This window comes from Alosa pseudoharengus, unplaced genomic scaffold (genome assembly GCF_046254945.1).
Source record: "Alosa pseudoharengus isolate Yale_2024_CS ecotype anadromous, Long Island Sound unplaced genomic scaffold, YU_APseudo_1.1 YU_APseudo_1.1_scf_1, whole genome shotgun sequence".
Classification (NCBI taxonomy): domain Eukaryota; kingdom Metazoa; phylum Chordata; class Actinopteri; order Clupeiformes; family Clupeidae; genus Alosa; species Alosa pseudoharengus.
This window is the reverse complement of record NW_027468564.1, coordinates 55,500,961-55,517,653: the sequence shown is the minus strand read 5'-3', so window position 1 is coordinate 55,517,653 and position 16,693 is coordinate 55,500,961. Positions and strand designations below refer to the sequence as shown.

At 43.5% G+C, this 16,693-nt stretch overlaps 1 protein-coding gene across 2 annotated transcripts; it reads left to right on the top strand.

Moving 5' to 3' along the window:
• Positions 1 to 9: 9 nt before the first annotated feature.
• rhot1b (ras homolog family member T1) lies at positions 10 to 13,330 on the top strand. Of its 2 annotated transcripts, XM_076293720.1 has the most exons (20): positions 10 to 399; positions 1,716 to 1,774; positions 1,942 to 2,023; positions 2,178 to 2,221; positions 2,319 to 2,372; positions 2,515 to 2,567; positions 3,022 to 3,130; positions 4,562 to 4,663; positions 4,770 to 4,868; positions 5,220 to 5,328; positions 5,580 to 5,700; positions 6,384 to 6,468; positions 6,887 to 7,032; positions 7,656 to 7,756; positions 8,183 to 8,313; positions 8,636 to 8,719; positions 9,117 to 9,239; positions 9,879 to 10,081; positions 11,275 to 11,397; positions 12,218 to 13,330. In XM_076293720.1, the coding sequence occupies exons 1-20, from the start codon at positions 363 to 365 to the stop codon at positions 12,333 to 12,335; spliced, it is 1,983 nt and encodes a 660-aa protein (XP_076149835.1). In that variant the 5' UTR covers positions 10 to 362; the 3' UTR covers positions 12,336 to 13,330. The 2 variants fall into 2 exon arrangements, with proteins under 2 accessions (XP_076149835.1, XP_076149825.1); XM_076293710.1 differs by lacking the exon at positions 11,275 to 11,397.
• Positions 13,331 to 16,693: the final 3,363 nt, after the last annotated feature.

The window sequence follows — 16,693 nt, the reverse complement described above, 5'->3', positions numbered from 1 at the left end:
GAACGTCAGCTGGTGGAGGCGTGTACCATGATGCGAGAATCAGCAGCTTAGCCAACAACCACCAACATCATCGGCGGTTGCAGCCTTTCGCGCAGATGTAAATCTTTACATCTCAAAATACCTCACCAGTGCCCGTGTGTCAAGTGCACTAATGAGAACTATTTGACAAAAAACACTGTCTTTAAACATAATTCAAACTAATATTCTGACGGTAGATCCGTAAGGGCCCACACAATCTGCGCACTTGAAATCGTCCGGTCAGATCAGATCAGATCTACCTTCAACCTTGCTGTCCTACCGCATGTCATCTTAAATGCTTTTCGATCAGAGATTTTCCGAGTCGGACAGACAAACTGGAAAAGATGCGGAAGGACGTGAGGATATTACTTGTAGGAGAACGTGAGTGTGCATATTGTTTTTCATTCGCTTGGACTGCATGCCGCTGCCATGACCATGACCGTGTTATTAGCAAAGAAGACAAGTGACAAACTGTTAAGATGAATGTTGTGTTGTGGCGCCTATAACATACATTCCCAGAAGTAGTCTGTGTTTTATTGCTGTGAGTTTATGGAGAATTCGATCTGTTTGTGTAGGGTACCGAAACGACGACGCTAAATAACAGACCAGTCAACCACAATGAACACTGATTACTTAACATTATTTAATCCGATGTTGAACTGCCAGTGCTGCTCATTATGGGAAACATAACGTAAGACTTAATCGGTATAGCCATATGCGCTACTCTATCTCATGCCACACTATTTAGCATTATTTTGTAAATAGATATGACATGTTGTAGCCTGCTCTAATTACAGTTCAAAGGTTTAGCCTGACCGATGAATTTGGGAGAGAGAGAGAGAGGCTGAACAATATCCATGTATGTTTTGAATGTGCATACCATTACTGAAGTAAACATTTACTCAACATTTACCCCGTTTACTCAAGTAATTGTTAGGCTAATATTGACCTAGAATTTGGTATCTGGCTTGTTATCCAGGGAACTATGTGAAAATACAATTCAAAATGCACCACTGATGGTGTCTGCACAACTGATTACCACGAAATTGTATCAAGGAATAATAGACTAATTGTATGCCATGTCTTGGTCAAATGGGCCTAGAGTATGGCCCTGGTCAAATACCTACAACGGCCTGGACCATAACCTGCACACACCTGTACTGATCCAAGCCAAATACTGCAGATAGTGTTCAGACATATCTGGCCAAGCTGAGGCTTGGAAGCCTACTCAAGACCGTGCTCTGATGAAGGAATCATCAAGGAATCAATATTGTGTCATCCCTTGTGATTAAGTAAAGAAGAGTGTTCTGGTGGCAATGCTCCCATTGATGGAGACACACTGCAGCAGGTGAAAGCAACACCATAACATCAGGTGCTAAACCTGAATGTCCAAATGTTTCATTTTTTTTTACCTACCCTAAAATGTATTGCAGCCTTCCTTGTGTGATGCATAAGGTACATACAGTTGTGTGGTAGGATGGTTTATACGGTCAACAGCCAGTTGTTTAAAAAGTGGCCCACATAAATGAAAATGGGGTACAACGCATTACAGCTGTATCATGAATTAAATATTAGGGAATAGGGAGGCTATTTTAAGATCAGACGAGAGAACTTTGAAGGTCAGAGATAGAACTGACTCAGTAGGGGATGCTGTCAACATTCACTGTTGTGGTTTTACTTGTATCTTTTCTTCACAGCCAAAGTAGGGAAGACTTCCCTTATCATGTCCCTGGTCACCGAGGAGTTCCCAGATGTGGTATGCAAACAATTTCTCACAATACCAAAGACGCTGAATCAGACAACAATACAGTTTCATGATAGGCCTTTATGTGGAATTCTATGTCATCTCAAAGTGGATTAAATACTTGGACTGTATATAAATGCATACTGTGTTCATGTGTTGAGCTCTTTTTTTTGCCTCAGGTGCCCTATCGGGCTGAAGAAATCACCATTCCTGCCGACGTCACCCCAGAGAGAGTGCCCACACACATTGTTGACTACTCAGGTAATGGCCACTCAGCGCTGCCAATAGAAGCCTGTTTAAAGTGTACTGTAGTAGGGTGCTGAAGGCTGCCAATAGAAGCCTGTTTAAAGTGTAGTAGGGTGCTGAAGGGCTCTGGTCACTGGTCTAATGGATTTGTGCTTCTTTCTGTCCCCAGAGGTGGAGCAGACGGATGAGCAGCTCTATCAGGAAATCTCCAAGGTGGGACTCGAGCCCCTCACTGGTGCTGGGGAATCATGCTGTGGTATTCATGCATGGTGGAATGCCATAGCTAATTATTGTCCTCTGTCAATTACAGGCCAATGTTATCTGCATTGTCTACTCAGTCAACAACAAGAAGTCCATTGAAAAGGTATTGTGGGAATGTCTGCAAGCTAACTCCAGATTCACTTGCCATTGGTTAATGTCAGAACATATGATCTGACAGTTGTTTGGATTGATTGCTGTGGAAATCGATGTAATTTTATTTTTTAATGTATGTTTTGTTGTTTTAGGTCACCAGTCATTGGATTCCACTAATAAATGACAGAACAGATAAGGACAGCAGGTTTGTGAAGAATGTTTATTATTTTGTTTGGTTCAAGGGAAGTGTGCCATATATCATAGTATAATATGCAGGACTCACATACGCCCTCAATCTGCATATTACAGAGTCATGGAGGTGACATACTAAATGTCTGTCCCCAGTTGAATGACAGCTCAATATTCATAAAATACACAATGTTCTCTTGAATCATTTCCTGCATTTCCTTACATATGCATATGAGATAAAATAAATTATGTTCAGTGAATAGTTCTTTGGGATGGGGTGTATTTAAAAGAAAACAGTAAATCTACAAGAATAGAATGGAAAGTAGGTTACCAGTAAACATGGAAGAACAAAGTGTCAAATAAAGTGCAAAGTGATAGCTGCACCAAGTTAACATTGTTTCACTTCCCTCTAAATATGTGCTCTGCACTAGTTAGCTGATAGACTGTCTGCTGCTGTGTGTGTTGGTCAGGATTCCCCTCATCCTGGTGGGCAACAAGTCAGACCTGGTGGAGCACAGCAGCATGGAGACCATCCTGCCCATCATGAACAAGTACACAGAGATCGAGACGTGTGTGGAGGTGAGGAGCAGGAGACTCGAGCAGGGGGAAAAGGTCAAGGCCATGTAGTAGCCCATTACCAGTCACTCCATGAGCAGCTCTACAGCTCCAACATGGTGGACTGCTAGTTTTTAAGAGATTTCTCATCCATGATGAGAGGAACTCCGCAGTCTGCTTTGGAGGTCTTTCCAGAAAAGGGAGCTTTGAAAAAGGTCCTGCTCAGTGAGGAGTGTTTGTGTCATATCTGCCACTTCTACATTTTCATCTGAGAAGCACTGTGACTCATGTTGGGATGAACATTAATTACTGTTAAAAGTGCATGTTGGTTTTTATCAACATGGACATCTTTATTACAGGCTGGATTGGGCTGCAATGACCAATGTACTGTATGGGTCATTATACCCTGAACTGAAGTAGTCTGTAAATGAAGATAATTTCACCGTCGCATCCCTCTAGTCATTGATTGGTGTGTGCTTTAAAGCCATGTTGCATGAGGAGGCCAAATCAAAAAGAGGCTAATAGATACCAGCAGCTGCCACCCTCCTATGCCACTGTCTCATCAAAGTTATGCGTTAATGAGCAAACTAGCTATGCCACTGTCCCATCTCAGTTGGCATTAACTAGCTATGCCACTGTCCCATCTCAGTTGGCATTAACTAGCTATGCCACTGTCCCATCTCAGTTGGCACTGCCACTGTTAGAAAGTGTTAAGCTTGTCTCCACCCAGACTTGGAAGGGGACCTGCTGAGAGCTTAATCTCTTGGTCTGATCCCTTCTCTGGAAGGGGACGAGTATGGACATGGCACCGATGCTAAGGCCCTCCGGGGGCCTTGAGAGCCTGGGCTCTGGGATCTCCCATTCCTCCTGCCTGTATCATGACTAGCAGCTTAGAGTGTGCCAATAAAGCTCTGAGTTGGAACAGTGGCAGTTCAGTGCTGGTACACCCACACCTCCGACTTCTGGCACTTGGCCTGACAAGAGAGGATATCAGTTTGTATTAAATGCTGTGGTGTGATTGAGCGCAGCAGGAACCACAAGCAGACGTCTGGCCACAGATCAGCGTTCAGTACCCTGATCTTGTCAATCTTTGTCTTAAGTTATGGACTTTTAGTGGTTTGAATGTCATAGAGGCACTCAAATGGTAACTGTTTGAACGTAGCAACGTGGCATTAACATGGCTGTGGTACAGATTTGTTTCCTGGAGTATTACTGAATTCACAGGTAGCTAGCATGTAGCTAGCATGCATTCATTTCCAAGAGCTTTAGGAAGTGCTCTTCTCATGAGTATTCAAATACACGCAGTGTGCAACTGCCCTTTCACTCTTCTTTTTTAGTTTGTGATCAAGGTGTGAAGCTGCTCTGTAACTCCAAATGTGTGTACAAATGAGGTGGGTATGGGATGGGATATGGATGTTCAGTTCTTACCTTTTGTTTTGTTGTTACCTTCCCAAGTGTTCTGCCAAGAACCTGAAGAACATCTCGGAGCTCTTCTACTATGCTCAGAAGGCAGTTCTGCACCCAACCGGTCCACTCTATTGCCCTGACCAGAAGGAGGTACAGTGGATAGCCTTATCTGAAGAGCCAGTTTTCCCTTTCCACAATATATAATGAAATAGGTTCAGCCATGTCTGCATGCAAAACTTCTGAGTCTTGTTTGCAGATGAAGGTGGCTTGTCTCAGGGCCCTCACACGCATCTTCAAGGTATCCGATTTGGACAATGATGGCATCCTTAATGATAACGAGCTCAACTTCTTCCAAGTGAGTCCCCCCACACTAATGGTGTTTTTTCTCTTTAGTTGACTAGTGTAGGTTTCACTCCTCCTTCAGAATAAATTTGTGGCACCCGTAGTGTTAGTTAATAGTGAGTAGTGTTCTAATGGTGACGCAGTAGTTTCTTATGTGTATGTGATACTGTACCTGAGTGATTTGGATTGGTGTGGATGTGGATCAGTATTAAAAGTATATTTTACAAAAAGTAGTATTTTGTGCTGTGCCTGTGGATGTAGTGGGGCAGTGGGTTTGGTGCAGTAGTAAACTGTAGTAAACTGTAGTAAATTGTAGTAAACTGTAGTACAACTGTAGTAAATTGTGTTGTGTCCTCTGTTGCAGAGGACATGTTTCAACAGCCCCCTGGCTGCCCAAGCTCTGGAGGACGTGAAGAATGTTGTGCGGAAGAACATAAATAATGGAGTGTGTGACAACGGCCTCACGCTCAATGGTACAACACACACACACACATTTGTTGTTGCTCCAAACTGCCATTCACTGCTGGTTATTAATTTACCTTATATAAATAATGGGGAAAAAACAAGAGGTACATGTCTTACTTACTTTTTCAACCATGGATACCGTTATTGTAACAACCAGCTACTCGCAGCTTCGACTGGTTTTAATGTCTTTATGGTTTTAATGTTTTAAAGTCCTACATCCGGCATGGCCTGTGTGTAACTGTCCTGTCCCCCCTCCCAGGGTTCCTGTTCCTGCACACACTCTTCATCCAGAGAGGAAGGCACGAGACCACCTGGACCGTCCTGCGCAGGTTTGGCTACGATGACGACCTGGAGCTCCACCAGGACTACCTCTTCCCCCCGTGAGTGTCCACCTCTTGGCCAGCATCTTAGTCGGACTCGTGATCATCCTAGCCATCTTATTTTCATATGTGTAGTGTTTAGTTCCTTCTGCTCACCTGTAACTGAATATTTACACAATATTTCAGTTTTTCTACTCCAACACTAAGCTATTTCAACAGCTGTCAGAAACATGCATGTGATGCTATCGGAGGCAGGTTACTGCAGTATGGACACTTGGTAATACTGCTAATGAAGCCATGTGAAAATCTGTCTGATCCACCGGACAGCGTGGGGTGGGGGGGGGGTGGCACCAGCTGCCTCAAGCAGGTCGATGCAGCACCCAATCGGGCATGAGAGGGGTTAAGTTTGTTTGGCACTGGTGTTCACCTGCTGGTGGACATGAACTGGGCGAGCCCTGTGAGCTCATTAATGTGATGCTAGCCTGGTGGGAGGCCTCGTGGAGGGGAGCCTCTGGACGGTGCGATGTAAACCCAGTTGGTAATGACCGGGATAATGGATCATGGAAGGAAACCCAGCACTGCCCTGGCGGTCACTACCAACCCCCACCACACGCCCCGCGGGGTTCTCTAGCCGTCCCCCACTGCGTCTTTTGAGGAGCCCTGGTGTAATCCAGCTATTCTGATCGCTAATCCGGGCCCTGGGTGCGTCTCTTAATCTGACTATAATGTTTATGCCACCGCAGGTTAAAAATACCTCCCGACTGTACCACCGAGCTCAACCACAATGCTTACCTCTTCCTTCAGAGCATCTTCGACAAACATGATAAGGTGACGGACAAGCTTTTCATCCCCCTCACAGTGTTACTGACAATAGATGGACAGTGGTGGCTTAACGTGGCTAAATACTGCACTTAATCACTATCAGCTATCTGGAGGCCATGCATCCTCTACGCAACGTGCAGATTTGCTTTGCTGTTATAACGGCTCATTAAAGTTCACTTGTAAAGTTTAAAGTGCAGAAATGAATGTCTTTTCTCCTATGAATAGTCCTCCTTATGAATAGTCATTTCTTTGTGATCCCAAAAAATTATTCATAAAAGTATAACAAGACATTCCCAAACATTGCATGTTTTCAGCTATTATGTTAACCATTGAAATCTTTCCATGTAAAATGTCATTAATGTCTGTATTTTTCCATTTAATCTTCATAGCCCTGTCATGTGTGTGTGTGTGTGTGTGGTTGCAGGACCGGGACTGTGCCCTGTCCCCAGAGGAGCTGAAGGACCTGTTTGATGTCTTTCCCTACATGCCCTGGGGTGCTGATGTCAACAACACCGTCTGCACCAACGACCAGGGCTGGATCACATACCAGGGCTACCTCTCCCAGTGGACGTCAGTAACCATGACCAACACCAACACATCTGTTTACCATGACCAACATCAACACATCTGTTTACCATAAACAATACCAACACATCTGTTTACCATAAGCAACACCAACACATCTGTTTACCATGACCAACACCAACACATCTGTTTAACATGAGCAACACCAACACATCTGTTTACCATGAACAACACCAACACATCTGTTTACCATGAGCAACACCAACACATCTGTTTACCATGAGCAACACCAACACATCTGTTTACCATAAACAACACCAACACATCTGTTTACCATGAACAACACCAACACATCTGTTTACCATGAACAACACCAACACATCTGTTTACCATGATCAACACCAACACATCTGTTTGACATGCTGTTTTCTGTGTCAACACACTGTAGTATTGCTTTTTTGAGCCCTGCATATAAGCTGTAAGACATTTCAGCATTACATACCTACTCTTTACTCGGATGTAAGTTATGTAACTAGAGCTTAGGATGCATCAACAACGGCAAAGTATTTAAAAATTACAAAAAGTACATAATACATAATACCCCAGTTTGGCTTCGTTGTTCAGTGTGGCAGAGTAACTGCTGTTTGTCCATGTACCCTTGTGTCCAGGCTAACGACATATCTAGATGTGCAGCGGTGCCTTGAGTACCTGGGTTACCTTGGTTACTCCATCATTGCTGAACAGGAGTCCCAGGCAGCTGGCATGACGGGTGAGAGCAATCTACAGTCATAGTGATAATATCCAACAGGTAGTTCAAGGCCACAGCATTTCACTTATTTTCTTTTTTTTTAAAAGACATCAGTGTATCATAAGCCATTTTCATATGGCTTATAATGATCACTTTTTCATTATGCTGTTGTGCTTATGATAGCGAACATTTAGTCAGAGTGCATAATATGAAAGTGGTAAGGTTTTTTTGAAAGAATACATGACATTTTCACATGGCATATTATGAAAATCCTTCTTTTGAAGCCATGGCCATTTTTGGTTAGACATTTCTCATTTGAAAGACTATTATTTATGCCGGTGCTCTCCTTGTGCTTCTCTCGTCCTCTTTCTCTCTCCTCCCCTCCGTTGTTCTCCTCTATTTATTCCTCCATTCCTTCTGTCCTCCTCTTTGGTCTCCCCCCTGCAGTGACTCGGGACAAGAAGATTGACCTGCAGAAGAAGCAGACCCAGCGCAACGTGTTCCGCTGTAATGTGTTTGGCGCCATCGGCAGCGGCAAGAGCGGCTTCCTGCAGGCTTTCCTGGGCAAAAACCTCATGGTGAGCACACAAGCACACACAGTGGCTCTTGCCTCCTCATGCAGATCAGACAGTCAAACAGAACCATTTAGCACCAGCACTGTAGTGCAATCTGCTATAGTTGCTACTTTTATGGCAGAATGTCAATTTTTTTTTTTTTTTTTTTTTTTTTTTTAAATGAGTATGATCATATACTGTAAGGGGAATTTGTTCTTTTAAAAAGTATTTGTGTGATTGAAGTTTAGTTTTATCATGTATAATCATGGTGTGTCTGAAATACGTTGTATCTCTTTTTGTTCTCAAATGTTCTTGGTTCTGTTTTGTCTGTCCCTTCCTCCCTTAGCGCCAGAGAACAATAAGTGAAGAACACAAATCTTATTATGCAATCAGCACAGCCTTTGTCTACGGTCAGGAGAAGTACTTACTGGTGAGCTCTGCTGTTGTTGTCTCATTGATGCATAGAGCTTTAAGATGGTGTCTTCATGAAGACACTATCAGAATATTTTTATTTTTTTTGATTGTAGAGCTTCTTCAGCAGTCCTTTGATTGATTTTATGTCTGGCTGCTCAAAAGTATGGATATGAATTAGTGTGTTAATGTGACCACTACAAACATTTCACATGCATGTGTAATGCATCTATTTCTGGAGAAAATGATTCATTAAACTGGAATAACAAAAAGATAACCTGTTAGAGGAAATGTGTAAGTCTGAGTGTGTCTGACATTACTTACAGTTCAGTCTTTGTATTGAAGGCTTAGGAATTGCCTTTGCCTTAGGTAATCCTGACTAATGTTGAACTACTTCCTGCCTGTCTCTCTCTCAGCTCCATGAGGTCTTCCCAGACTTTGATTTCCTCTCGGACCCAGAGCTGTCCTGCGATGTTGTGTGCCTAATCTACGACGCCAGCAACCCCTTCTCTTTTGAGTACTGTGCAAAAGTCTTTAAGGTCTGTATTATGCCCCTTGCTGGGATTTAAGCTTTAAACTTTAACCTCCTGCTCTCTACTGTACTTACTTGGCTCCTAGAGCCACTACTCGTTCTGTGGGCTAAAGCTGACTTGACTCAGTGCACTATTCATGACTGTTTGTACTGTACGCCATATTGGCATCAAGGTGAAGTCAGAGAGGAGACTGACGGCCCAGACACATTGCCTCTGTCACGTTTGCCGAACAGCTGTGTTGTGGCCGTTGCTGCTGCGGTGCAGTTGTGCGCGTGTGTGTTCACCTTTTAAACACCAATAAGACTTTCAACTGGTCTTTGTGTTCACCTTTTAAACAGCAATACGACTATCAACTGGTCTTTGTATTCACCTTTTAAACACCAATATGACTATCAACTGGTCTTTTCCATTTATTGCTGCCCAGAACCGTCTGCATCACAGACACTAAAATAGGCGCACCCTCTATTCTTTAGTTGGGTAGTGTGTGCAGTCGGCCTGAGAGGTGTGTATGATGGAGGCAGTGTGGCCACTCTAACATGTAAACGTTTGCGCACACACACAAACACACACACACCACACACACACACACCTCTGATCACGTAAAAGGTCAGTAGTCAGTAGCCACTTCTTCATTTGTGCCGACAGCAATACTTCATGGACAGCAAGACGCCGTGCATGATGGTGGCGTCCAAGGCGGACCTGCCGGAGGTGAAGCAGCATTACACGCTGACCCCGCTGGAGTTCTGCCGCAAGCACAAGATGCCGCCGCCGCAGTCGTACACCTGCAACACAGCCGCCCCGCCCAACAGGGACATCTTCATCAAGCTGACCACCATGGCCATGTACCCGTAGGTATCCCCTGACCCCCCCCCCCACACACACACACACACACACACACACACACTCCCAACAGTTGCAGAGAAGCACAAGAGTTGGTTCTTTATGCATGTATTTATTTAATCTGGTGCAGTTGTATTGATTTAGTCTAAATGGTCTTCAAACGTAGACAAATACAGTACTTTACAACCGTCCTCTCTTCAGTATGTTCATCTTAGATCTTAGATCATTTGTCCACTAAACTTTTGTAAACTTAGATCATTTGTTCAGTTGGGTCTTATAATGGACACCCAAACTGAAGCTGTTAGTCATTCATTTTGCCAGTTGCTGACTGGTGGCGTGTGGCAGTACTTACACCAGTCAGATGCCTTGTTCAGATCTGTCATGTAGCCACTAGTGGGCAGCAGAGAGCCTCAGGTGAGCACCAGCCAAAGTGTGCATGTCAAATGATGTTTTTTTTTTCATACATAGCCACTTGGCTGCTGGTGAACTATAAAGGCCAATAAGGGTAAGACTTGCAGGCTTGTTTGCTGTGAACTCTGAAGGGAAATGTTTTCTGTGTTGCAACCTGCAGGTCATGTCTGGATTATGTAATACCCACCCATCTGAACAGTAATCCCTCTGCATAGCCAACTCAGTGCACTGCAGCACATGATCATCCTACTACTTTAATCCAACAAATGTAATCTGCAACAAATGACTTACTATACTATTCAATGTAATCTGTGTTAAGTCAGTATTTTGTTGCTAATTATGGCCCCGTGCACACGGATAGTCTTTACAGCACGTGTGAGGGGGTGATGCCGGTGAAGGGTTTGTGCATGCCGGTGTATCAGTTTGACCATGAGGGCTACTGGTGGTCTTCTTCACTCACTCTCTCCTGACCAGTCTCTCTGCTCCTCTACCTGCTGTGGTACTGGTGGGTGGCATCACAGGTGTGTTTAATTAACAGCAACTGTGTGATTGTTTGTGTGTGTGTGTATGTGCGCATGTGTGTGTGTTTTCATGTGCCCTCCTATCCCCTATATGGGCTGTGTGTGTGTGTGTGTGTGGGGGAAATGTGTGTGTGTTTGGGTGTGTGTTTGTGTGTATGTATGTGTGTGTTTGGGTATGTGTGTATGTGTGTGTTTGGGTATGGGTGAGGGTGTGTGTGTGTGTGTGTGTGTGTGTGTGTGTGTGTGTGTGTGTGTGTTTCTTCTCTCAGCCACGCTCGTCTGCGCTGCATGTGCACGTGCAACCGGTGCACCTTCTGTCTCTGTCAGAACTTCCTCAACTCTGAGCTGATGCAGACTGTGAAGGCCAAAATCTACACCGTCATTTTCAGCAGGTTCTCCAGACTCGTTCCTCCAACAAAACAAAACAAAACAACCACACACTCCTTCTCATCGTTCCATCTCTTTTGTTCTCCTTCGTCAGCTTGATGACTGTCGCCGTGTCGTTTTGCTGCTTCATCTCCGTGTTTGTGTCCGCTTGTCAACTTGTCGGCCATTTTCTGTTCCTCTTTGGTTTGTCCTTGTCTCTTGTTTCCATGGTCTCCATCACTCATCTGTTTCATGTCACACTCATTTAATTGTTTTATTGGTCACGTCTTTGTGTCTTTTCTTTTGACCTTCAGAATGCTGCCATAGAGACTGTAGGTCTTCAGAGAATGCTGCCATAGAGACTGTAGGTCTTCATGTACAGTTCTGTTTTCACACTTTGGTTTGACACATCAACATTTGACACGTCCACTTCCTCTGGTATGATAGAATGACATGCCGGTGTGACTCAGTGCAAACACATATAGACTTTGTGTCTTTTGTATTTTTAGAAAATTGTGAGCTGTACTGTCTTTTACAGTTTAGAAGAGCTTACTATGGTCCATGACATTTCATTCCTGTTGAGTCTTAAAAGATAAGACAAACATTCTAATCTTATTAAGGCCTTTTGCCAAGGGCAGACTGCTGTATTTATTGCATTGCATGCAGTTTTTTTTTTATAAACTCTTTCATTTTACTGCAGGTTACATAAACATATTAAACACAGTCTCTGGTCAGCCAGTTTAGAATCAAGCAGCTTTTCATTCTGCTTTTAACACTTTTTTCACTCTTTTTTTCACCCCCCACCCACCCCCCTCCCGTCTGTCTGTCTGTCTGTCCATACCTCAGGCACATGACGCAGGCGGACCTGAAGAGCTCCACCTTCTGGTTGAAGGCAAGCGTTGGAGCCACAGTGTTTGTGGTGCTGGGCTTTGCCATGTACAGGGCCATGCTCAGGTCCCGGTGACTGAGCCCCCAACAACCCCTCCCTGCAGGTTTCTCCCGACGTCAAACACAAACAAACATTCTCCAAACGAAGACTTAAGAGTTTCCACTTAGAAAAGCTATGTGTCATTTTGTACATGGGTGTGTATAATGCTCTGCCCTCTGTGGCAATATCATAGGTATTTATATTTATACTGACTTGATAGAGGAGTCAATGCCCACACACTATGTTGAATTTCTCTTCTCAGTTGTCTGTCTCTTGGCTCCTAAAGACTCTTGAAATAGGTAACAGGAGACCTTGGATATCCTTGTGAATAATGTACATTGTTAGTGTATATACATATATATTTATCTTTCCCCATGAAATGGTGTAAAACAAAGGAGTCATGATGGATAATAAGCGTTCATACATCAGCTGTAATGCACTAATGGGCTCCTGAAGTGTTATATTCAGTTGTTTGAGATTAGTTTTGCAGGCAGGTTTCTGAAAGCCACAGGTGGGCCAGAGGTGATTCATATTACCATTATGTGCACTGATGGTCAAATTAGACCAAAAGACTTGGAAATAAAGGACTTAGAACAGGTGAATAAATAAGCTAGATAACATATTTCAATATATACATATTTCAATTAATTCTTCCCAGTTGGTAGTTTTGCATGTGTGATCATGCATCAAGAAGTGTTCATATTATATAGTGGCCAGTGGGGTGGACACCACAGGTGACCAGTGCACTGCCTTTACTGGCCAGTCATCCCATGCACCCTGGCACCATGTGTATGTGAAAGGTTCATCATGCTTTAACACATGCCCTGCATCTGTTAGACTGGATGTGCATGCTGTGCCATCTCCTCAGACACGTGTTCTTGCAAGGAGATCAGCGACCAACTACATTCCTCTGTGTTGTGAAAGAGATCCCTCTCCCGCACCTTACGAACACCATAAGTTGAGAGTTTGTTCAAAGTTAGTTTTTGTTTCTTTTTCATACTTTCCAAAGTTTACAATAAATGGTTGCTGCTAAAGCCATGACTGGTGTGTTGTAAGTTACTGTGGGTAGAGCTTTAAACACGAAAGCTGTTAGGGACTGTACGATATTTAGCGGGGGGGGGGGGGGGGGGGGCCGGTCGCACGCAACCACCAAGGATTAGAACACTAGGATAAGATTTGGCCATGGACATACTTCTTTCGAAAATAGAAATGGGGAGGCAAGGTAGCCTAGGCAAGAGAGATAGGCTACATTGCTGGTCAAAACGTTAGCGTAAGAACTGGTTTAAAATGCTGAATGAAGCACAAAGCTTTACTAAAGCACACCAACTGTTTAAAGACACAAACACAACGAACTAAGGTAACTTTTATGCATGCGCGAACCTATACATACCGGTAGAGAGCCTATGGCTGTGTAGTCTGTGCCATAAGATTTATTCCTGCAGGCTGCCCGTTTTGGCTGTCATACTTTTAAATGGCTTTGCAAGAAGTAGGCCTACATAGACCATAACTTGTACTACTGTCATCTTCTTTAAGAACTTTTCCCAATATTTCCCATAGCCTATATCGCTTTTCCTGAAGGGGTGTCTTTATTATTTTAACTCGCGTCTTCAGCTTCTTTACTGTTGACTTACTGTATTGATGCTTTACTGTATTGATGCTAGCCTTCTCGTGATTTTAAGTAGGCCTATTTGTAGAAAATATATATTTAATTAATTTTAACTGACCCGCCCGCAAATGACCCGAATATCATTAAAATATTTAGTTTATGACTAATAACCGCGGGTGACCTGCAAGCTTACGAGGAGAGTTGTGGGAGATTCAGGTTGCGACTTTTTGGACTCGCCCACTCTGTCAAAGAGACATCATGTTTTGGCCTACAAACTTATCGAAAACGGATCATTGATCAGGGGGGAAAAATATCATGGATCAGGAAAAAATTATTTTCCTCGGCCCTCCCCCCAGGCCAAAAAATTTCTCCTGGGCCTTCCCCTAAGGCTTAAAAAATTATCTTAAGCCCTCCCCCCCCCCCCGGTAAATATCGTACAGTCCCTTACACCGTGCAACTTAGAGAGTGCAGTGGAAGGTGAAGGGTGATGTGTGTGTGCACACACAATACTATTACTATTACACACACACACACACACACACACTCACTGACATGTCCAGTCCAGTCCACAGCTTTTCACCTGTATAGCTGTCATGCCTGCCGTACCTCATTATACCTTAGTCACACTGTCACACTCTTATGGCTATCACACTGATGTCACATGATCAATTTGGACTCACTCCTCATATGTAGGAGGTTCATCCAATTCATGTCAAATGTGGTATGATGTGAAGATGTTGCTGATGTTATATTGCGAAGATATTTTTGTTATCTGTGATATGCTGAAATGGCGATAACATTAATTTAAATATGTTTCCTCTATTCTATTTTGCTTTTTTTGAGGTGGTTCATGTAACTGAAATTTGCCATACACCTCTAGACTCTCAGTAAATACTCTGAGACAAAGGCTTGACCCCAGATGTGGCACAGGGACTCCTTAGCGACTTCTTATGTCACCGAGTCTCATGGTTGCCATAGAGTTTCACTTAATTCTTCAATTCATGTCAAAGTTGGTATACATAATAGTAGAAGGGAGTCACTTGTGCTTCAGCCTGGTTGGTGCTCACGGAAATTTTGACTCTGAAGAAGACGCATAGGCGTCGAAATGTTAGTCGGTTTGCACTAATAAAAATCACTTTAAGCATTGTGTGCTCCGGTCCTGCTCCTTGGCTCTTGTTAGACCTTGGATCTCGCTTTTTGGTATACATAATGTTGAGATGTTGGTAATTCTAAATTGAGAAGCTTTTTTGATAGGTTGTAATGTGCTGAAATAGAGATATGATGAATTTGCAGACCTCGCCACATAAACAGGAAATGTGTGATACATTTGACATGGTTCAAACCTCACAGGTTATTAATTGTTATGGTCATGGTTTCCACGGGCGACAAATAATGAAATTTTGCAACCATATCGTCCCTCACTCTGGTACAGAGATTTGGCCCCAAGTGCAGCCCAGGGACTCCATAGCGCCCCTTTATTCATTGAGTCTTGTGGTCAGCAAGAGGTCAGCAGAGTTGGTAGGGATATGATTAATATAAGGGGAGGCCTGCCATTGCCGCTTGCGGCTAAATGTATGGTTGTAATTAAAAGAAAACATATACACATATCACCCCATGTGTTTATGAATTTCTACATTTAATAGAACGACAGGAACTGAATTCACCCACCATGCCCCACCCCCACTCCTCGCAGACTGCAGGGTATCAGTTTATTTCAGATGCACAGGAGAGGTGATAAATTGCGTGCGCTATAAGTAGGCGATTTCCCAACCAAGCCCGTTTGCATCAAAAAGTCAGACATTCTTTTTTAATCACAATGAAGAGACATACTGTACTGAAAAACAGCAGTTTAGCCATCATTATTTTTGTGTCAATGATTCCTGTGACACTGAAAGACCAGGCTGCACGAAACTTGGTGGGTATGTAGCCCCACAAGTATGACACAGAACCATTGAACCCGCCACACCGGGCCCCCCGAAAGGAGGGTAGGCCGGACACAGTTTTCTGTGAATATCTCGAGAACCGTAGGGCCTAGGATGACCAACTTTTTTTGTATGTCGTTGTATGTTGTATGTCTCAAGGGGCCATGTCAACCCATCTCATATCTGCTCATTTGAGGTATAGCGCCACCTAGTTAAAAATAAAAAAGCAAAAACAAGGTGTTGTAATCACAGGTATCTCTGACTGACTTATTAGAAACTGCACAGAATTTGAAGTGTAGGATCATTATGACACCCTGAATGTATGCCAAGTTTCCTGGAATTCTGTTCACAGGGGGGATTCCGTTCACACACACACCCATGCACACACATACACATACACACACATGCATACACACAGACAAACGTACGCAAGCATGCACACATAAACACACACAAACATAAATAAACTCACGCACACACACACACACACACAAACACACCCACATAAGCACACATTACTTAAGCTGCCTCCTCTCCTTGATAAGTTTATCTATCTCCTGCTGGCGCCTAGATTTAACTACCTCATGTTGCCGTTTTGTCCTTCTCTCAATAGTCCCAAATCTTTCCTTACCATAGCTATAAATAATGTCTCCCATTTTCTCTAATTTGCTTTCAGCCGTCCCCTTGAGCTGACCCAGGATACTGACCAAATCACTATTAACATCTTCCCACATTCTACATTCTGCTGCGCCTGGCCATCTAACCCCAGGCCTATGACCATTAATCTTCTCCCTCCTTGGCTGACTGGCCTCTCTTTCTGCCTCAGTGCTAGAACTTTCCTCAACAACAGATGTCCTGTGAACTGT